The sequence below is a fragment of the Crocodylus siamensis genome, chromosome 2, assembly GCF_052110815.1.
Source record: "Crocodylus siamensis isolate JL-2025a chromosome 2, ASM5211081v1, whole genome shotgun sequence".
Lineage (NCBI taxonomy): Eukaryota > Metazoa > Chordata > Crocodylia > Crocodylidae > Crocodylus > Crocodylus siamensis.
Genome location: NC_143396.1, coordinates 188,827,362 through 188,851,500, shown reverse-complemented (window position 1 = coordinate 188,851,500; position 24,139 = coordinate 188,827,362). Strand labels below are relative to the sequence as shown.

The 24,139-nt window shown below is 40.6% G+C and overlaps 1 protein-coding gene and 1 pseudogene across 4 annotated transcripts in view; one reads left to right on the top strand and one right to left on the bottom strand.

The window, feature by feature from the left end:
* The first annotated feature begins 2,817 nt into the window (after positions 1–2,817).
* LOC149871498 (U2 spliceosomal RNA) lies at positions 2,818–3,056 on the top strand (annotated as a pseudogene).
* Positions 3,057–15,737: 12,681 nt separating this feature from the next.
* TUB (TUB bipartite transcription factor) overlaps positions 15,738–24,139 on the bottom strand; it is a 115,550-nt gene continuing 107,148 nt past the window's right edge. For all 4 annotated transcript variants that reach the window (XM_090032632.1, XM_090032633.1, XM_090032634.1 and 1 more), the window contains 3 exons: positions 19,155–19,253; positions 18,876–19,047; positions 15,738–18,146 (listed from right to left, as the gene is read on the bottom strand). In XM_090032632.1, the coding sequence (XP_089888758.1) occupies positions 18,013–18,146; positions 18,876–19,047; positions 19,155–19,253 (405 nt within the window). In that variant the 3' untranslated portion in view covers positions 15,738–18,012. The remainder of the gene's footprint in view (positions 18,147–18,875; positions 19,048–19,154; positions 19,254–24,139) is intronic.

Below are 24,139 nucleotides of genomic sequence, written 5' to 3'. Positions count from 1 at the left end.
TGCGCCACACGACACCTTTGTGTTGTACCACACTAGATGCAACCATAGAGGTCATTTCATAAGACCTTATCCCCCTTGGAAAGTAAAAACAGACATGCTTGTTTGAAACAATTCAAGTTTAATTTTTCTGCACAGATGTTCTGTATCAACAAACACCATAATCTCTACAACATACACAATGTAATTATCTGAAAATACCAAATTAGTTATTACACATACTGATAAATAAATACATTTGCTCCAGAATACTAAAGAGTTTCTTTAAAAATGTACTTCATAAAAGCATATTTTTGCTGATTTATCTAAAACTCCATATCGTTTTGAACAAAAATAAGATGCCTGACTACTCAAAACAGGACAAGACAGTCTTGTGCAAACAGACATAACACATTGTAGGCATTATGAAAAAAGTATGAATGGTTAATATTTGTTCTCAAGATTAAGACAATTTATCCCATTCTGATAATTTCCCCTTTTTGACCCCCATATAATTTAAAGGAAATCTAGACAGTACTGTAGTCAAATTCTCCTGTAAATCATTGGTTTATTTTAAGAAAGGCACAGTGATGAATTAGAAAATGTTTACTGTGGGAGAAAGCATGTTTAGTAAACTTTCATGTCGACTTTCTGGGAACAAAAACACACATGTAGCTCCTACAGCTTCTATCTTCTAGAATTTGATGTAAAAAGAAATCAGAAACAAAGATGTATTCTTCTTAAGAGTCAACTAGTCCCAGCATATCCTAAAGAGCTTCGTTAACACCCAATGTTGTACACCAGCTTGTTGAGATTCATTAGTTGGATAACGATAGGGCTTGGAAGTATTACTTTAAAGGGTCAACATCAACCTGAAGTTTTGGAAAACAAAAAAGGGAAACAAACAAACAACTGCCCCCCCCCCAAAAAAAAACACCCTTTTTTGAGATACAACTTTAAAAAGCAGGTACCAGGTTAAAAAAAGAGAAAAAGATACCCACATACAATTATGTTTCCCCCCCCCGTTGTCTTATTCAGGTGTATAAGAAACTGTTCAACAAGGGAGAAATGAAGGCCCAGTCCTACAATAGACAAAAGATATACCACTGCACTTGTCAGGAGCCTTACTCCAAAGCCAGTTTCAGGATTGATCGATGACTGATTGAATATTTAAGGGTAACGGCAAAGCTAACTATATAATTGTTAATATTAGATGCACAAGTGTACAAACTGGGAAAAACTAGAACAAATGTGCTACCATATTTACTCAAATATAAGATGACACCCAATAATTAGATGTTATACATAGAAAATTGATAAATTTGTTATCATTTTCCAGGTATAAAATCTAGTTATTTGGGGGTTTGCCTTGAATTTGTTGCCACTGCTACATCAGGGAAAATAAATCTGTGGGGTCAGCCCCTCTGCTTCCCCCTGCAGCCCCTTCTCCCTTCTCCTTATTGTCTGCTTTCCCTGGGCACATGGAAGTGAGGAACATTTTTGGAAAAAATGACCTTGGACTTAAACATAGTTGTAGCAATTTGCATATGGTACCCTGAGGGTGTGTGTAGATAAAATGGGGCCCCTAAATTGAAGCAGTGGGTTTTAAAAAACACTGCTTCAATTTAGGGCTGATTAAACCCCCATATCATGCATACACCCCACTGACTTACCTGCCTCTCCAGCAGGGAGGGGAGGGCGAGCTGCCGACAGGCAGAGCGGTCCCTGGGCTTTAGGCGGGGCTTGTGCTTCCCTCTGTGGCAGCATCGGCCGCCCCCTAGGCAGTGCCCACCCGCAGGCACCCGGCTCAGGCTGTCCTGGGGGACACCACAGCCGTGGAGGGAAGCACCAGGCCCCAGCACAGCTCAGGCAGGGAGGCAGGCTCTGGGGGGAGCAAGGAGGGGGTGGAGATCAGGCTTGCTGCTTTTCTTGGGTGCAGCCTGCTTTCCTGGGCTGCTGCCAGGCTGCCTGCAGGACTTCCTGCAGAGCCGTGGAGCTGCACAGAGCCCAGTGCTTCACTCCATGGCTGTAGGGCAGCAAACTAAGCAAACTAGGGCTGCGCCTCAAGTCATTTAAGGCACATTACAACACCAAATTTTCTACAGCAGCTGGAATTAATGCGTAATATGCCACTGTGGTGTGCAAACACCAACACCATTAAAGCAGTGCAAAAGCATTTAGCCTGCTTTAAAGTGTCATGCACACATACCTCTTGTTTTGTCTACACACGGCTTTAGACTTCAGTTCATTCAGAAGTGATGCATGATACCTTTTTTTGAAACTGCTGCAAGCTTTAGCCCAGGAATTCCGTAAACACACTTTTGAGCAGTACTTTGGCACCTACTTGCATAAAATACAAACTATGCAAAGCCAAAAGGCTTGTAATTTACCATATAGCTCATTGGCTATAATCAAAGATTTCAAGTGATGGTGATCTCACAGCTTAGCAGTGCTCAGTATGTGTGTGTACTCCAGATCTATGTGCTAATTAGCCCCCCACTCATGACTGCAACTGGATGTTCTTGTCACGAGTCCTGGGATGCTCCAAAAATTTATATGCAGATGAGGTGCAGGGCAACTTGGTCTGGCTTCACCTTCTGGAGGGTGGGGCCATACTACTCATATGTCATAGGCTGAGAGAGAAAGAGACAGAGGGATTCTGGGTGAACTGGTTGGGGCCCTGTTTGGTGAAATTTGCGAAGGCTAGTGAAGAAACAGGAATCATTGGGAATGGGAGAGAAAGGCACAACTCATCTGTGGGAGTGAAGAGGAAGTCAAAATGCATGCAATGTAGTGGCTTACCACGACTTGAAAGAGTCACTGCTAAGGGGGACTTCTCATATATCTTATTCATATGGGTTCTATTAATCTATTCTTGTGGTAAGTTCCCATCACCTGGCAGAGGAAGCAGCGTAACCAGTAGGCGAGCTTCCCCAGGGTAATTGTCTCTGATATGTCCTCCATAGGAGGTCTATATTGAACAGATTGTTTTTGGTATTGGGTGGTGGAACCGGAGCGTGCTCCATCCACTCCATGCATTGACCTGGTATTGCAGTGCTTCCAGAACCAGTGCAAAAAAAACACCTGGCAGGGGAAGCAGCGTGACCACAAGGCGAGCTCCCCAGGGTAATTGTCTCTGATATGTCCTCCATAGGAAGTCTATATTGAGCAGATTCTTTTTGGTATTGGGTGGTGGAACCGGAGTGTGCTCCATCCACTCCATGCATTGATCTGGTATTGCAGTGCTTCCAGGACCGGTGCAAAAAAACAGAAAAAAAAAAAAAAAAAGTGATTGTAAGGAGAGCAGTGGGTGGGGGTACAGGTATGGAAATGGGTGTGTGGGCACGCGGTGTGAACTGTGCAATAGGTTTTTACTGTGCTTTGAGCTGCCAAGTGAACCACAAGGGCCACTTGGCAAAGTATTGGAGGTGGAGTTTTATAGATATTTGCAAACAAACCCCCAGCATGTTTGTAATGGGTCTAAGAATGATATACCTGTAAAAGTGTGTTTTGGACTGTCAAGTGAACCATAGCAGTCACAAGACTGGTTGTTAGACAGGTTGTCACAAGACAGTTATATGTATCTATCTAGAAATTAATATTTTTGCAGAAAAAAATTAGCAAGTCTGCCCAATATGGGCCATGTATTTTATAGTCATGCTCAGTGTTGGCTGCATTTAATCAACTTCATAGCTGGTTTCTATTACTGACCACATGCTGCTCTTGGAAGCAGTTCAATGATAGCCAATGTATTTAACAAGGTTTCCTCGTGTTTGAATGTGAGAGCTCCCCCACCCCCTTATGAGAAGAAAAAACTTTGTCTTTTTTTTGAGTAAATATGGTATTTCAGACATAGTCACTTTAGATGCTATTTGTACAGAAAGTACAAAATTATTAGATAGAAAAGTATTCTTCCAGTCAACAAAGTCTCTAGGGATATTTTGCAACAATTAACCTCTCAGACAAGTTACCAACACCCTTTACCCTTTCAGAATGAACAGCAGGCGAGTAGTATGATTAGACTGTAAGTATCACGTCTGGAAACTCCTTGTGCACTTTATACCTAGAATATTGAGAAATGTTGGAAAATAGTAAGTTTAAGCCATTTCACTGTAACATTTAAAACCTGGGCCAGGTAAGGCATATCTGCATCTTTCCTTTACAAAGACTACATATGCATATTAAGGAGCAGCAATAAACTCTGAAGCTGATTGCTTCAGTGTTTATTGCTCCCAGGAGCACGTCTGCATGTGCACCTGTGATTGCAGCATGCCAGTCTGGGTCGGAGCAACCCTGGCTGGCAGGGGGCCCTGAGGCTCAGTCTGCCAGCCCAGGCTGCTCTTCCTGGCTCAACGTGCTGCAGGGGGGTTGTCTGGGGCACAAGGATGCTTCAGTGTGGGGCTAGCCAAGAGCCAGCCCTCCCACTGAAGCACCCTCATGTCCCAATCAGCCAAGGCAGCATCTACACATGCACTGCTGCAGAGTTTTTTACTCTGCAGCAGGATAGTACTTGCATTTACAAGAACTGCCCTGCTGGTGGAGTAAATTAGTTTACTCCAGCCTAATGGGGAGCACAAGTAGACACCAAGATATTTACTGCAGAGCTAATTAATCTACTGTGGAGTAAATGTCTCATGTAGACATGCCCATCATAGTACACCACATGTGACCTTATGTTCATGCAACTGAGATTTCATAACTTTTTAAAAAGAATCCCCTTGCTTATATTTTATGTAGAGATTTAAAAATATAAAGTCCAAAATGTCTTTGTCTCCTGTTTTGGAATATGCTATGTCAGATGGCTTGTTACACATTGCATATTGTTCTTAGCCATTAAAGAAACTTACCTAGATGCTTCAGCAATTGCTGTATAGGTTTAATTCTTTACTCCTGTTCTGTGAGACGTAGGTACATTAAATATACACAACTACCTACAGTATATTTTTATTGCACACCATATTTGGTTGCAATAATAATGTTTCATGATTTTAAGGCACATTTAACAGAGCAAGCCAAATATTGCACTGATTTAATTTTGCTTAGATCCTGTGGCTCAGTGAGGTTTCATGGAATGTACACAAATGCATAATTTGGCCTATGTCCAGATTCATTCTGAAGAGTACTTGTGGAAGCAGTCCCCAATTCCTGTAAGTCCAAGGAAGCCCAGTTTACAAGAATAAGCTCCCCGCCTCCCCCCATGAGCACATCCTTTTGGTGGCAACAAGTACAGGGTGATAAGCCTAGAGTCCACTGAAGTCAGTGGTGAAACTCTTCTATACTCTGATGATCCACAAGGGAGAAAAAAACAAACGTGAAATTTGAACATGATCCAAAACCTATTTCTTCACTAAAAGGGTAAAGAAAAAAATGTGTCCAAGGAGAGGTATTCCTCACCAGCTTCCTCATCCACATTACACAACATCATTCCAGCAGCACTTACTATATGACATCAAGCAATATCAAACTCCACTGCTTCTCATTAGTACCCTCCAGTAGATGTGATGCCTTTTATTGTTAGAAAAAGCTTCCAATAAATGGTGTGCCAAGCTCCCAACACAAAAATCAACTTACCCTGGCTGTCAATTATTCATTGTCTATGACCTTCACATTAATCCCTGCACAAACTGAAATTGCAGGGTGTTTGTAAATGCTCATTTCCTAGGTTCTCTGCAACTATGCTCCCCTGGTTCAGTGTACCTACTGCTCAGAAAAGATGGCTATGTGGCTGAAACCAATTAAATTATAAAGAGCTTTTGAAAGAACAATGAAATCCACATGGAAAAGCTGCAGTTACAGTTCTTATAAGTTCTGATATGCAGTGGTGAGGCGCACATAAGGACAGAATTCTGATGAAAATGCCAGAATATTTAAAGAATAGTAAGTTGAGACAGTGGCTCTCCTGAAGTGCTACTCCTTTAGCACTTGAATATATGTATTTGATGGCTTTGGTGTTGCAATATTCAGTTTTTATAGACTCCAAGCACATCTTTTCAGCAATGATTTCCAGCCTCACAGATGCACACAGTGAACTATTCTACCCAGGTCAGGAAGCAAACCTATAGAAACAAACATGCCCACTGTATAGCAGAATGAGAACTCAGGATAGGTTACCTGCATGTTTCAGTGACAGATATCCTTCAGGTGTGATATCCTGTATATTTTTCCTATATGGCAAGCTACACCACAAATGGGATCAAGGCCTTTCCCAACATTGAAATCCATGAGGCAAAAAAAAAAAAAGAAAAAGAAAGAAAAGGAAATGTTCATCCTTCCAATGAAAACCATCTGATAAGATGGTGTCATTTAAAAGTCTGACTATTCCACCACTGTTGACACCTCACTCTGTGCTTTTCCTACCTCTGTCTAACCCCTAAAAATGAATTCCCCAGTTGTGAGGCTCTCCAGTGGCTTGTTGTGAAGTCTGGACAACACAAGACACCAAGATGAATGGCTTAGAAGATCTTCATTGCCTCACTGAGTATAAAGAAAAGCAAATCCATTTTACAGTGCTTCTCAAGTCTCTTGTTCAGACAATACCCAGGACTTTACAGTTCATCACCTACCTCAAATTCCACAATCAGGCTAATAAAGGAGGACTAAGCAACAGGATGCTTTACTTCTGAATGAGAAGCATCTGTATAAAGGGATATACTTCCCATTATCTTACATGCATTGGCTCCACAGCTTTACTTGATCCATCTTGAGGTTTTGACATGCCCTTTGTAGACACTCCATGGCAGTTTGCAGCAAGAGGGACTTAAAGAATAAAAAGCAGTGTTTCCAAAACCAAAGCTGGCAGATCAGAGCAGCATGTATAAGTAAAAGACTGGCACGTGTGTGTAAGAGGTGAGCTGAAGAATGATTGATTAGAAGTTCTTCCTCACGGTCTGCTCTAAGCATTGTGATCTATGGTGTTGAAAACTGGCTTCATGTATTAATGGGCTTAGCTAGAGGGGCAGACCCTCAGTGGATGTAAACCGTCATAATATCCTAGAATTCAATGGTATTATGACATTTCATAAAAGGTGAGAATCTGCATCATGGAATTAGATCTTCCATAAGACAGAGATAAATCTTCAAAACAGCAGCCTTCATGTCATGACTCTATTTGAAACTAAGCTAGAAGTTAAGACTTTTAGTAAATCACATGAAGGCAAATTCACTGCATTCCAAAGCTTATCAAAGTCTGTCCCAACTGTACAATTCATTCAATAAAAGATATCACCCACAAAAATCCTTCCCTCTAGTATATCACATGCTAATACTTGCAACATTAAATCCTGGAAAGAAAGGGAAGGGTTATAAAACTAAATATAATTTCCAGTCTTTCTTACTAAGCAAAACTTGGTTGGCCAGATTTATTTGCTAAGCAGCTTTTCATGTCGCTGGTATTTGCATAAAAGCAACCCTAATGTGTCCTCTATGGCAGGGGTTTTCAACCTTTTTTAAGGAATGCACCCCTTCTGGGTACACTTCTGGCGGAGCAGGCATAGTGGTGTCCAGACACTGAGCAGGGGGGAGGAGGGGTAGTGGTGGCTGGACACAGAGAAGGGGGGCTGCTGCCTGTGACCTCCCCCCCACCCCACGCGTCTAGCTGGCCAGGGGCACCACTGCCCTCGCCCCCCTCCAGCCCTGCTCCTGGGCAGTGGTGGCATGGGGCAGTGCTCCATCCCTGCCCACCTGCACGTACCCCCTAGCCCCTTTCCAAGTACGCCCAGGAGTACGTGTACCTCTGGTTGACAACCCCTGTTCTATGGCAATAATAAAGCACCAGATAAAAAAGATCTGGGCCAAGGTAGAAGACTTTCCACAATAGCGAATGAGCTGGAGAAATTCTGTTTGGTAAACTGCATTATTATTTTCTCATTCTTCTCATACATTTATAACTGCTCCCGTTTCTCTGGGAAATCTGCTGCTCCCTGACCAAGCTGCATCTCTACTTTCTTCCTCCTGGCCTGTACTTCCTGCCCAATCTGCTGCTCTACTTTCTGCGCCCTGCTCTATTTGCCACTGTGCAGCCTGTCCCCTCTCTGATCTGCTGAGTGCCACAAACAGGGCTTGTCCATCGCACTATCTGCCCTCCACTCCCCGATGTAAATCATTTCACATACATTCCCCTCTTCATTTTATTTATGGAAAGCACCCCAATAAAAGCTGCTGCTGGGACAGAAACATTTTCCAAAAGGGTTTAATCACGTGATGCTGGATTTTCAATCTATTTTTCTATTATTAGAAATCTCAGGACTTCAGCAGCTAAAATTTGCTCTCATTCAATGTTAAAGTGAATTAGTTTACTGTTAACCATGGAAGCTCAACACTGGGTATACCAATTCACAAATCAATTATGTATGGTCTATCAGTTAAAACACAGATCTAGGGACTGAGAACTCTGAAAGTGCTCTACAGCTGTGCTGTGACATATGCACAGAGCACTTTAAAAGCAGCAAATTGCATGAAAAATTAACCTTCAATGAGGTTCAGATGAAGACACTCCACTTTGGACACCTTAGGGAACTTCTGTTCCCTAGGGTCAATCTGTCACACGACTGGGCCCAGTACTGTCTGCAAGAAGGGAGTGGGGAGGGAAGAGGGGGAGCTGTGGGCTGGGGTTTGCCCAGCCTGAGCTGGAGGGGGGCAGATGGCTTGGAGTCCCCTTGCCTCGTGGCCCCTCCCTTCTCCCCCTCCTTCAGTTCAGGCCTGGCAAGCCCCAGCCCACAGCTTACTCCCCTTCCCCTCTCCCCCATTCCTTCCTGCAGACAGCACTGGAGCTGGAAGGGGAGGGTGGGGCTACATCAGCTCAGCCTGATTGTGAGACAGGCAGACAGGCACAATTTTCTCCCCCCCCACCCAGCCCAACAGGTGAAGTTGAGGGGTTGCTCTACTCATGGTGCTCAAAGTGCCATGAGTTAGAGGGGGACCTGCACGTCTGTCAGCACCCCTAGTTCCAGCTCTGCAAATGACTTCCATTTGCTAGTAGGGTTGATATGTCAGCTTCTGTTTGCTACTTAAGTATGAAAGTCATTTAACTTGTTGATATCACAGACTTACTGTTGACAATGGGAGCTAATACACATGCTCTGGGATGGGGGGAAGGGGCTTTAATTAGAGCAGCTCTGAAAGCCTCTTTAATTAAAACACCTGGAATGTCTCATGTATCAGCATCCCCATGCTAAAAAATTATGTTGGCAAGTGAATTTAGTTAAAGCACTCCCACTGCCATTTTTCAGTACGGGAATGCTGATACATGAGATGCTGGAGTCTACTGGAGCGCGGTAATTACCACATTCCAGCAGACCCGATTAATCAGTTTGGTCTGATGCACTGTAGTTACAGCGTGTTAGAGCAGCCTTGCTGTTTATATATAGGTGCCCAATGAGAGAATAGCCTATGTTTTGTCACTTCTCACCTGTTATAAATCTGACCATGAAGAATTCCAAATAGAACTTGTTGAAAATGGGGGGAGAGGAGGTGAAGAGAACTCTAACCTAGTGGAAAATACAGATGTGTTTTACATCAAGATTTTGCACTTTTCTGACAAGTTCTACTACAAACCCATTTGCAGCCAGCACTGGAAATACTGGGTGCATCTACATGAGACACTTTGAGTGTACTAGACCTATTGTACTGTGAATTAGATTAGCAGGCAAAACCTGTACTAATGCATGGTAGATTTAGTCTACTGCACATTAACATCACAAAAAGACTGCTTGTTTGTGTTAATGTGCAGAAGCATCAATTACAGCGCATTAAGCTAGTACCTGTCATTACAGGTGCTAAATTTAATGTGTTGTAATTACAGCACATTAATGAACGTGTGGCCATGCCCACTGACATTCAGAACCACACTTAGAAGTGCATCAGAACAGTACCATGAGCCTTTAGGGAGATAAAGTCTAGATGTTTATCACTGAACCCCACTTTCATAGTTTCATAGTTTCTAGGGTCAGAAGGGACCTGAGCAGATCATCTAGTCCGACCCCCTGCCATGGCAGGAAATGATACTGGGGTCAAACGACCCCAGCAAGATGTTCATCCACTTATAAGTGTAAGGTAGCTACTGACTACTACCTATGGAGAAAACAACTCTTTCAAAAGGCCCAAGATGAAATATCTAGAGCTGCTCAGAAATCAGAGATACATTTAGGCCTACACTACTTCTGGGTATATTTTAAATTAAACTACCATTTATATGCAGTCGGTTGAGGATCAACTCTTTTCGTAATAGGATTTCATTTTTTCCAGTGTGAGAAGCATTTTTTTCTTTCTTGGGAAAAAGGTGTCAGGCCTTAAGATGTCTTCTGCTTAATGCATACTGGGGTGAAAAAGTCTTGTTGTAGGGTGGAGAAGCTACCCCTGTTTCTCACGAATGTGTTTAAATATTGCATTATAAAAGTGACTGGTCACGTGCAATAACTCAGAATTTTTCCATAGCTCATGGTCAAATGTATGATAATCTTACAGTACTGGTGTTGAGGACAGGGCAACATTGTCTGAGAAATCAAATGGAGCTGAGTAGTTCATACAGTTATGTGTTTGCCAGTAGTTAATGGTGATGGGTGAGTGATTCAGAATGGAGTGTTTAAAGTGCCTGGGGAAGTTAGGAACCTTAGTCCCATTAGTACATTTATGTTTTTGTCCTGATCCTGCAACTGTCTTCAGAGGCAAGTCCCTGCAGCTTAAATAACCAATCTGTTTGACTTAAGTGAAACCTATAACTCAAAACAAGCTCCTAGGAAAAACTATGCAGCAGAGAATTTCCTTATGCCTTCTTCATATGCACAACTACAGATAATGACCAGCTGGATTTTTTAACTCTAAGAAATACACTCTATTTAAAGTCTTCATTTGTATTTTTCCTGACAAAGTTCATTATACAATTCACTGTTACCTGCAACATTCCTAAATGATGATCCAACTAAAATGTACATTCAACATTTACACGTCTATATGTCAAAAGTGAGGTGTGTTGTAAACATCCCACGCAGGTGATTAATCCATCATAGTGCATAAGAAACCAATTCTTTTTATAGCTGACATGCACAACAGAGCCACCATCTGCAGTAACAGTAGCTGATTCTTATATAAAACTGTACAAAAGATAGTTTCAAAGCACCACCAGTATTTGATTTGTCACAGGAAAAAAGGACAAATAGGTAACTCCACAATTTATCTAGACTCTGCAATACATCTACGAATGTGTCCTTTAAAAAAGCCATAGATTTACTAAAAAAATCAATGATACTTCAATTTGAAAAAGGAAATCCATCAAATTGTTTGTCCAAGTGCTCCAACTAAGTGCTGCATTACACAGAGTGTGAAATTTCAATCCCACTAGAGGCAAATTCCCACTGATTTCAACTTCAAACCCAGGACTGAATCACCTACTCGGTATTCCTTAGCTGCCCAGGTCAGATAGTAATTTATATTTCTCTAAAGTTTCTGCTAATATAAACTGAAATATAATACTTCACACACCAATAACATCTTTTGGCTGAGGGTAACAGGACACTCAAACCTCACAACAGAACTGGACAGAAGGTCCAATTAACTATCTTCTCTGTTTGACACGTGGTAAAACTGAGGTACAAAGAAGTTAAGAGATCTTTCCAAAATCACAAAGTGAGTAACAGTGAGACTAAAATATAGTCCCAGTCCTGTGCCTTAACCAGTAGGTCACTCTATGGAGCCATTTTACATAGGAATTTTGACCTATGGATTCATTTTCCAAGTGGCACAAGCACTTAACATATACAACAAAACCTGTAGTTTTACATAAACTCACCTTTCCATTTGTTACTGGTAAACCAGATTCTAAAGTAGGAAGAAAGTTTTCCTCAACATTTAATCAAATTCCTCTGAATTACAACACTGACATAAAATAATTTAATGAACAGGGACCTGGATGTAGGCTCACCAAAGATGTACTTATCTAAAAAAAAAGTATTTAGGTCCTCTACATAGTTAAATAGAACACAATAACTGAAATACTTTTTAATGCATGTTCCTTCAATGTATATGTACGTTAATTATTTACATACCAGACACTTTTTCTCCAAAAATTAGCGAACAAAAATTGGGGTGTATATCTTACACGAGGAAACTGATTCTGAGTATTTGATTAAAAGAAAAAAAAATTTTTTCTTCATTCTACCTTCCCAAGGGAAAATGCCTACTTTATTTTGTGGTGCACAGTATGCAAATAAATATGAGCATTTTTGAGTATCAGCTACTGAGCTTTAGTTTATAGGAAACAGTAAAATATTTTGAAATTCTGGTGAAATGTGTAATTTTGCAAACCTTTTCTTTTCTTCCTGTTTATCAGCTATCTAAGATATGAAGACAGTCAGTAAGACAACAAAGAAGTTTCTTTTAAGTGTCTACAGTTTAGGAAATCTAAAATGGGCTTTCATACATGCAGAAGCAAATAGATAAAATGCACCTTCCCTAAGTAGTGCATGGGAGAGGGTTGTGCTGACTAATGCTGATTTGCTAGAGGTAAATTCACGCCGTGTCTCACACATACTCAGAATTTGCAGTTCAAGTGAAGGCCAAAATGAGATGTATAGGAGAATGGTGAACAATTTTTTCCCCCTAAAAACTAGAAAGGTGTCCTACATGGATACTTGATGAGAAGTTGAGAATCAGCCCCTTCTATTAGTATCCAGTGCATTCTGTTCTCCTAAGTGTGGTATCCAAAATAGTCAGAAGAGGTATATTTTACTGGAAGGTACTCACTTCCATTTAAAAATATCCAAAGTATTTTCTTAGCAAGACAGAAACCCATATAGATTTCAGGCCTTGGCAGTACAAAGGGATAGCAGAGGCGGACGCCTTTGTAGAGTTCCACTGGTTGCATCCAAACTAGTGTGCCCACATGGTATGTGGTGGTGCAGACCCATCTGTGGTGCCACACACTGCACATTCAGGTGTTTCCCATGCTACTACCTTGCAGCGCGGGGGGGGGGTTGTGGCTCCAGCCAGGCAGGCTCTGGTTTTGGGCAGCGTGCACTGCCTTCACACGTACCGCCACTTTTTTTCCACGCAGGACCCTGGGATCTCCAGGGTCAAAATAAGCTGCGTGGAAAAAAAGGGGCGGTACATGTGAAGGCAGTGTATGCTGCCCAAAACCAGAGCCTGCCTGGCTGAAGCCACACTCTGGCTGCCAGCCAAACTCCTAGCTGCAGAAGCACTGTGGCTGAAGCTTCCCCGGCCCCCAGGACCTAAGGTAAGACTGCTGGGGTCAGCATACCCCACCCGCAGCAACTTGCCGTCTGCCAAAGTGGCACACCTTCTACCACTGCTAGTTGTCCCTGGGGAACCAAATCTCTGTGCTTGTCTGGATGCAGCAAATTCAAACCCTCTTTCTGATAACCTCAAATGTCATTGGTACTACTTGTGCCCATCAATACTTCCCAGGATCAGGAAGCAAGACTACTCCATCCTGTTAACATAAACTAAATCAGAAACTAAATGCATTGATATTAATCTAGATTGTTACTTCTTCAGGACAGGGATTGTCTCTTTCTATGCCTATGTATATCTCTAGTTCAGTGGAGTCCCATCCTCATTGGGGAACCTGGACTCTTCGATAAAACAAATAACGGCTAACAAACAAACATCACAAAAAAAATGTTTAGATGGAGGAGAACATAGTGGAAATATTTAAGCAAACTTTTCTGTGCCAAATAGTTAAACTTCTTACAAACTCCTCAGTTTGCAGTGAATGTACAGGGTAAGATTCTTACCAAGAGCAGAATTGAGTCAACACCAAATGCTTCCCTAAATCTTACCCCCAATGTCTATGCTGGTTGAAGCTCTCCGCCAATTCACCCATCAAAAGCTAGTAATGGGCTAGGAGGATGGGATCCAGGGCTTTGGTTCAGTATTATACAGAGAAAACTTGGCATTGTAATTTGGATCCACAATAGGACTGTAACAGGAAAGGGATATGCACATGCACACACGTGTGTGTGCGTGTGTATGTATGCATCTCTCTTCCCTGTACTGCTTGTAGACAAATATTTTACACTTTAATGTGACCTTTTAATTTAGCTTTTCACTTTGTGTATCTCTCTCTCTATATATATATCCCTGCCAAAGTCCACAGCAGAAGACAAAGTCATCGATATTTAAAATTTAAAACAACATAAAATCAACCTCCAACCAAATAGTCACTGGAGCAAGTAGAGGAAGTATATGACTTGATATAGTTTTTATTTTTGTACTGAAAAGACAAGGTTTAGTCTTTGTTAAAAGTTGATAGGATGGTATTCCAGAGGCTGCTAGTAATAGCATTCTTGCATTAGCAATTCTAATGCAGAGACCTGTGCTACAGGATATTTTGGGAGGAAGATTTTTTGAAAATATTTACTCATGTAAAAATGTATTTTAATTGTGCATCGCATGACTTAGTATCTCAAAGCCTGTGAAGTCCCCAGATTGAGCTTTGCTTCAAAAGATTCTGCCTACTTAATGAGATGACAAGATTTGGGGAGAAAAGGTTGAGCCATAATATCTTCATATAGAGTAGTCTTTCACCCTGAAAATGTTGCAAAACACTTCACAAACTACAAAAATATGCCATGACTAAAACCATACAAATATGCATTCACCCCAAGGGCAGAAGCTGACAGTCAGGAGGATGAACAAAATATAGTGCTTCGCTTGTCAACAGTGAAGAGCCAAGACTTTGTATAAGGACAGCAGAGGAAATTCTTACAAAAAAAGTGACACCACATTTCAATGAGATATTGGCACGTCACTCCCCTGGGCTCCTTTGACAATCCTAGTTTAAATGTTTATACAGAGCAGAAAGGTCTTAGCACGTAACCCTCACTCTATTATACTATACTACTCTAGTATTCAGTCAACGGCTGTGGTGGTGCTTATGGCTGTAGTTGTCTCAACATTTTTCCCCTAATATTTGCAATTTTACTTTCTTAGCTGAGGTGCCCAGGATGATAAAAATCTTGGATATAGAAGGCATTCTTCTTCTGGTAAACAATGTCTCCCTTAAAATTCTGGCCCTTCAAAGTTTGGTATTATTCCTATATGGGTCTTTAAGTGTGATGTGTTTTTTTTTCCAGCGTAACTCAACGAACCTGGTATGCTAAAAACATGGAATACAACAGCATAGGCATAACAGCCAGCATCTGTATCCTGGGTGGCAGCGCCAGCAGGGGTGCGCTGGCTGCAGCAGCTCTTTGCTCACCTCCTCTTAGTAGGCTCCTAGAACTGGCATGACTAATTATGCTACTGTACGAGAGGATGTTCTTCTACCTGGATTTGCAGACAGAGGTAAAAGAGTGCTAAATGCCATTTCCTAAAACTATACAACTCACTAGGATGGACAGGATTAAAGCCCTAAATTCCAACATTTCCCAATATTCAATGGGCGTGTCTACACGAGACACTAACTGTGCATAGTTTAATAACACTGTGCAGTAGTGTGGCGGGCAAAAAACATGCAAATACGCTACTGCACAGTAGTATTAGGCTAATGTGCAGTAAGCATCACGAAAACCCATGCACTGGTGCTACTATGGAATAGCACAAGTTACTGCGTATTGATTTAGCACTTGGTTAACCAAGTACTAAACTTAATGCACAGTAACTACGGCACATTAATGAATGTGTAGGCATGCCCAGTGTTTTCAAAGCCTAAGTCAGTCCAAGTTCTACAAAAGTGAAATCTACCTTTGCAATGGGCTGGACACAGACTCTAGTTATCACTAGAACTAGTAAGTAAACATTAGACATAGTCAGACATAAAAGCCGTTTATTTGTTAAAATTCAGAGTCACATAATGGACAGCGGCTGAGAGAGAGGCAGGTGGTATAGAACTCACTGACAAATGCAGAGAATAAGGCACCCACTTGCTGTAGTCTTACATGAGCAAAGTGCTGAATAATGAAAACTGCAAGAAATGGCTCGTTATCATCCACTGTGGGAATGGACAGTACATTCCTCTTAAATTAGGGAATAGTTTCGTATTTTACACTATAATAAGAAATGGGGGGTTTGGCCAAAAAAACAAAGATAAAGGGAAAACTGCCATTTAAACAAAGTATCCGATAGTTGGACCCATCAAGCAAACAGCTGTAAAAACCAGGAGGCTTTTTTCCATTAACTTCACTGACATTTAAAAAGGGTTGCTGATATATTTTTTTTCATTGCTTTCCCTCCCCTACCTCCCAAAAAACAAAGCTGAGGCTTTCAAACAAAGCTGAGTATCAAGATATAATAATCCCACAGCAAGTACATTTGTCTGCTGAAATTTTTTTGCCCCCCACTTTTGGAGACCTGGAGGCAAATGCACAGAATCAAACACATTTCTTTTATTAGTTGAAATCATACCGTCCAAATGGCACAACCTGTCTTCCCGGCCTGTCTCTTGAAGTTATAAAAGGACTGCAGGCTGTGAGACAAGCAGATTTGATCACATTTTCTCATTACATAATCTTTGGTTGTGCAATGTAGAGATCCTATACAGGATAGGAAAAGGGATTGTAATAAGCATAGTATAAAATGTGGCTGTTCCTTTTACATGTTATTCACATTTTTAACGTTCTTTTGATGAACTGTATATAAATCATATTAGTTATGTGTCAGTTTGGGGTACTGTTTTTTGAATGGCACAAAGGACGGGAGAGACTCAATCTCCATTACTCTTAAGGGGGTTTATGCATTGCTCACAGTTAAAGTCTCTGCCTGGATGAAATTTGAAATGTTTAAAATACCAGAAAATCGTGTGCACAGAGCTTATGTTTTGGAACAAAATCTGCTTATATATTCCAGACCCATTAGAAAAGGTGAAACAGAAGAAAATGCTATTTTAAGCTAGTTGAATACCCTGCGTGTATCTATTTTGTACATAATGTACACAATATCTGCCTAGAAGCATGTCGCTCAGTAGCTGGCACTTTGACATTATAAAGTGACATACAGTTTCAATAGGTTTCAAGCATTCTTACAAAGGGAAATAAATATGGAGATTGGTTGTCACCGAACGTTTGACAAAACTCAACCAGCAAAAGTTAAAATCACAAAAGGCCAAACAGATTTAATATAATATCTGCACTTGCTTCCTCTGCCAAATGAACAACTGGTTTAAAATGATGAATCTCTGGGAAGAGACCTTTATCCAACTATGTATATCACTTGACACAAAATATGCATCTGAACTGCTACAGTGATACAAGAATATAGTTTTCAACATGCCAAATTGAGTTTAAAGTTGTGTTCTGCTGGTATTCAGGCTTATACTCATTTTCTGTCATTCCAATACATTTATATTTGAGACAGAAATTAAAAGCATGAAGATGTTAAAACATGAAATGATTCCTTAAAATTCAAGTGACTTGTGCAACATTATTTTGTGCTTTCTACTTCCCTTTTTTCCCCTACTGTAATTAAAATTCACCATGCCCCTTTACATAAATAGTAACAAATCAAGTTCAGTCCAGTACAGGTTTTCTACTCTCAGCCTTGGCTTTGTACTACATGAGATCCTTGCAAATTCAAAAAGTGCATCTTTTTTGGTGATCTTTCTTCTATGTTGGGTGATGTGAAGCTCAAAGTATTCAATGGAATAAATTAATCTTGAGGTATGATTACAGCCTCCAAATGCTTCTTAAATGTAAAAACGATTTTTTTTGCTTTTTTTAAGATAACTTTCTGGATTTAGAAAATGACAGACCACTTCTAATGGTGCTACATGAGCCAAGGTATAGTAGTACATCATGGCACATCTCCGTAACATAACTGAGAATGTTAGAATGGACTTCTATTTACAGAAACTTGATGCCACTTCCAGAAAAATATATAAACAGAAAAAACCCCAATATTTCCTGAATGTCCTGAATTTTTAAAAGATTCACATAATTTTTCTCCACAACAATCCCATGGTCCTTCCAAAAATGTACTTTTCTCTGGCCTGTTTAGCATGAACCCCAAATGTCACCAGCAAGTAGTTGGAATCCTGTTTTCCCTTTGTGGCATACTGCTTCAGCTGTGTGAATACTTTACCACTCTTGTTTATTCACAAGCCAGTTTGCTGTCAAAGCTGGAGAGAGCAATGGCAAATGCTTGTAGTGCACACATTGGATAGTTGTAGTCCATGGTGAATACATCCTCAGCCACACGGCCAAACTGCATGACTATATAGTCAGCTGTAATAAAAGTCATAAAAATTGACAAAACGTTAACTTTTGCTACAGCCACTCCTAAATAAATATGTGCTCAATGCCATCCTGCAGCCCAAATACTAAAGCAAAATGTGGCTTTGGAGCAAATAATGCAGCAGTAACTCATGGAAGTAGTTGAATTGACTGCAGTGGCTTCAGCTCATATGAAGGCAGCTGGAGTGAGGACTGAAACACTGAGGCTCAAGTGGGATTTCCTTTACAATTTTACATGGATAACTAATGGGATCTGTAAAGAGAAACAACATAGTAGGCTGCTAGCAATTTGCCTGTATAAGAATGAAAGTCTCATCCCCATACTACTCCAACAGGTCCTTAGCATACCTTAGTGCAGCCCACAGCGCTGCTACAGTGCTACTGCGAGATCAAATTAGCTTCCACAGCAGTTTACAATCTAGAGGGTAGAAAGGTATATTAAAGCTTCTTTTGCACTTCAGATGCTGCACTAACAGATCTGTAAGAAACTATCAGATTTCCATAGGAGTGTTTTACCCTACTTTGCACCAGTATAGATGAAGAAAAGACAGAGGAGCAGTGAACGAGAGCCCACAATTAAAAACAAACAAACAAACAAATAAAGACTTACTGACTCTTCCATGATTCACTTAGGTAATAAGGGTCTGGACAAGATCACTGACAGTTTGCAGACAAAACAAGTGATATAACTAAGGTTCCAACTTGATGATCTATACTTACGATCATTATCATGAATAATTTGGAAGTTTTTCACTGAGGCCTGTGTGACTCGACCGTGGAAATTTAAAACATAAGACTGGGTGTCATCATTCCAGACTGGAGTCTTGTTGTGCAGTTCAATGACGCTCTCTGTATTTTTGTTCTGCCATCTTGAGAGAAGTGTTTCATGTTCCTGTACATATCACACATACATACTGCTGTTTAGTACTCTCCGTGAGAAACCCAGTCACAGAGGATTCCTTCAAATAACTATTATTATTGACAGACACTGGGACTTACATTTCGTGGCCTGATAGAAACTCTTTCATGGTCCATATTCATGCCTGGTATGATCACACTCATTTTGCGAGGTCCTTTGAAGCCCAAGACATTTGTTTCCTAAAAAGTATATTACAAAAATATTTGTAATGCTCAATGCATGTTTGGCCTTGGGAACTACCTTCTTTGCCAAAGCAGCAGCCCACAAAATTCATATGTTAAGTCACTCAAAAATTAGATGAATTTTCTGCGTGAAGCAGGGCTGTAAAACACAGTATCTTTGTTTTAAAGTTCTGGCAACAGAAAAAAATAGAAAGTGAACAGTTTGCAATATAAAGCCCTTTGTGAAGAAGCTTCTAGAAGCGCTTACCAAGTACATTAATGCAGGTAAAAAAAACTGATGGTTACAGATGGATGTAAAATAACCAGACTGCTTGAATACTGTTATGTACCACAGTAAAATTAGTTATAACTTCATACTCACTACATTCAGTCACATATTTTAATGAGAATGAAAGATGCAACAGCCACCCAGACTCATTTTAGTCTACAGCCAGCACAAAAGCAAAAGAGGAAGAGCTGCCAATGTAAGCATCTGTCAGTATTGCTTTGATTTGTAAAGTTCTCAGAAATGTCAGGCTTAGAAATGAGAATGCTAAAATAAACAAATATGCTACCATGAAATCAAAGGCAGGGACTGCAGGAAGAGAAAAAGCACACTGGCACCAATTAAATGCCCATGCAATGCATACCATGCTAACTCAAATATGACACACAATACCCCTTTCCCAAAATTTAGCTACTGAAAATTGCGTTGGATGTCTTAAGTGAGGAAATGCAGGGAGCAAAGAGCCTGATTCTGCAGAAGCCAAACTGCTCAATCACTCTTTGAGCCAGGTGAGCAGCTAACACGGCCTGCCAGGTCAGCTGAGGGCCCAATCCTGCTGGAGCTGAATTGCCCAGGCCTTCCACATGAGCTGGGAGAGCCTTCAGCTAATCTGGCAGGTACTGCTGGCTGCCCATTCAGCTGTGGTCCAGAAGAGGGGCCAGCTAGTTTGGCTCAGTCATCAGCACCTGCCCTGTCTTATAGCCAGACGGTTAACAGAGCAGCCACAGATTTTTCCTTCCATCCAACTGCAGCTGCCTGCATTTTCTTGTAAAAATACCATACATACTGGTATGTTCAAGGATTTTTTTTTTCTTCATTCTCCCTTTCAAAAACAAGTTGTCTTATTTGGTGACATGTTCTATGCTGGAAAATATGGGTAAGTTCTTCTACAAAATGTAATTTTGCTATCTAACCAGGTTCTTGTAAGTGTCCACTACCACAGTACTCTCTCAATTACCACCAAAACCAGGAAGCCCAGGGTCCAGATTCTTCTCCACCTATCAAGTGTCTATGTGGACTTAGGCACCTAAGAGTGATTTTATTCCACCTTGTTCATGTCCTTTAATATCCATTAATGCATCTACTTTTGTAACAGAAGTGGATCTTACCCTTAAGACTGAGTTACAAAAAAGTAACAAAGAGGAAGATGACCCATCCTCCAGCTATGCGGGAATTTGAGCAGGGTAGAACATGATCACACTAGGGCCCTGGCCAATGTTAATTTAATTGCATGACTGTGAGATTTTTGGGCTCTGGGGTAAAACTTGTCAGGACCCAATTGCACAACTGCTGGCATCTGAACTTTTAAAGGTGCACTACACACCTCAGCATCAGGGAACCAGTTTCCTAATATCATGCTGCATGACACACCTTTCAACAGGCAAAGAGTGGCTATGTCCCAGCTGTGCCCCTGACTGGTAAGATGGGAGAGGAGGCAGCCCCCAAGTCCAGGACACAGCTACATGCTGCTTGAGAATATGCAGGGAGCAGTCTTCTGTCTGGAACAACATGCTGGCATGTGGGGAGCATGAGATGCGGAACGGCTCCTTGATCTCAGGCTCCTCACCACCTATAGCTCAAATTAAAACAGGCTACACACTTCAAAATTAAAACAGGCTACAAACAAGGCACAAAGAAGAATTCCATTAAAGGTGTTATTGCACAATACATTTCTTGCATGTGTGGCATACAGCATTTTTTTCATGCAATGAACATGTTAATTTCATGATAAATATAATGTCTGCCAAGGGCCTTAGAACCCTTATGTACCTAATAAATGGGATACGCCAAAGAAGTCTAATTTTCTTCTCCCTCTCTTATCACCTTCTTCTGCCTTCACTGAAAGGTAGGGTTGGCAAGCTAACCAATTGACTGGTCAAATATTGTCAACTGACCACTCAATTTATTGTATATTTTGACTGATGAAAGATTATAGCAATTTTACAAAAAAACCTACATTTTTTTATAGTTTTCTTGACAGAAAAGTGATTTTAAATAGTTTTTAACACATTCCTTAACAGAAAATTTGTACTTTTTCTGTGTATTATTTGGTTCCCTTGGTATAACAATTTTTGACTGATATTTGAACAGTCAATTGATGAAATGTTATTTGTCCACTTTAATGCCCAATGCTACTGAAAGAACTGTAAGAAAGATGTTGGCCTAGTACTCCGTGTTGGCATATCACTGCTCCCATCTACGTCAATGGCAAGTGCTACCTTAAGATCAAATGTTGGGCACACCTAATAATCCTACCCCATGCATGTGGTTTTTTTCCTCAGGTAATAAGCAAAATGAAGTCTATCTATGGGACAGGAAGTGTTTTGGTCATGTCACCATACCAGAGAATATTAGGGGGGGGGAATTCCTTCCAAAGGCACTCCCCACAGAGAGCTATGTTGGAGTATCTAATTGGAGGCACTTGGAAGAGGCAAGATTTTCTGACCATAACCCAAAAACATGTAAGGTGTGTCTAATTGGGCGTAAAAAACTATGGCATGCCCTATCACTAGATATTTTTGACAGTTTAGCATACAATTTCCTTGTGCAGATAATGTCTATGTCATTCTCTAAACCTCCAAGTATTGCTAGAAACAGTCCATGGAATTTGACCTACAGTTTCAACAGGCCTTCAAAAATGTTTCAGCTATGCAAAATGACTCCCATTGAAATCCTGTACAGAAGCAGTTGAGAGTTATGTCTCCAAGAAAACATTTAGTCATGGAAAACTTTTTAATTATTTAAAATATCTATGACATTGTTTTTGCCAGAAAACCAATGGCATCTTTGCAACTGCCAATTTACACCCAATATTTAGATTGAGACCCAGATTACAGCGATTGTTGACAGGATATGTGAGCAAGAGAGAACTCAAATAGCAGACAAGCGCCAACTTTTGGGAAGAAACTCATGCTTATTTCACTAATTATTGACAGTTGTGGTTCTCTTGAGCATTTCTCAGCAAGTTACAGTTGCTTTATATTTATATGCAAACCATTGAGACATTGCTTTGGTTAGAGACTTCGTTAAAGCTGCCAGTTAATACCCGTTCTTCATCATTTCACTCCTAACAAGCAGTATTATCTCTCTAAAATTTCAGATATATATTGTTTAGAATTAGTTATAAAAAAATAAATTAATGTGTCTGCTAAATGGAAAGGGAATAGAAGGGGAGGAATGAATTGATTTTGCAGGGTAAATTATACCACTCAATGATTATACCATTAAAGGATTTATGAAAGTGTTTATCAATTGGATGTCATCATTTTGCCAAAAATCAAGCTGCCACATGAAAATTCTGTCCTACATAAATACAGCATATATGAATACAGAAAATAGGGAGGCAAAAGTACTTAAATAAAGGCAGAACAAGCTTTACCTAAACTGAATTTTCCTTATCTGCTCTATCACTACCACAGCCACCCCCCACAAACACACACAATTTTTGTGCACATGCAAATGTTTTCTGCATATTAAATATTTTCTTGCAGAAATGTAGGGCTGTGGACAGCAATACCTGGGGAACTTGGTAAAATTTTGATTTCACATCAGTGTACCTCAACGCTTTAACACAATGCTGATTTATACTCATGCACAGGAGCTCAAATTAAGGATCTGAGCCAGGCACTCAGTTTGCACAGACTGCCATAGCTTCATTGACTAGTACAGAGCTATCATGATTTTCATCAGGTGAGAATATGGCCCCCTCTGTGTGACAGATCATCTGCCCTTTGCCCAACCACTAAACTACTCCTGGGAGATACTGTAATGGTGACTCATACAGGAAACTTGTTCTTAACCCTGGTTTTAAAACACAATATATTAATTATATCACAAGTACTGCATTGTAATAACAACCATCATAAAATCCACTTACTACATGCCCTAGATGCTTGCATACAAACTCTGATTCAGGAGACAGACAGTATCTACTAGATTTTCATGGTTTCACTCTCTTCCTTTCTGGACATTATCCACACAACAGTGACTTCCTCACATATAGTGTGTAGAATAAGATTTGTTTTTGATTTACATACAAAGCCCAAACTTTCCCTAAAATTAAACATGAAGTTATAGTAGCTACCTCTCTGTACGCGGGATTCAGGGCCTGAGGAATGCTGTCTTGGCAAGAGCCATTGAACAAGGCTGGATAAAACCATTTCTTATTAACTATGCTATCAGTTTACAGAATCTGCTGCAGACTAAACTATGTGCTACAACCTGTGTGCTACTGCCTTGTAGCAAAGAATATAGCTAATGACCCACCCTACGTCTCATTCTTGTTGTACTTCAGATACTCTTGCAAAAGCACAGCTATTCTGAAATTGGCCATTGGGTGCTGCTGCAGATTTATTAATCAAGTATTCTGCCGTCATGCTATGGTTCTCTCAGATGAGAATACAACTGCATAAGTGTGCTCAGATAAACTCAGTCCTTGCTTTTACTTTAGCCCTGGGTCCTACCCTGGTGAGGAGTTTCACAAGGGATTTCAGCACATTTACCCCACAATTAACAAGCTGTTGCCAGCTTTTGACTTCATTTGTATAACAAGACCTGCAGAGATGATTCAGTACAAATGTCTCCAGATGGGTACTTGATCAGATGAGCCTAGAGGGAG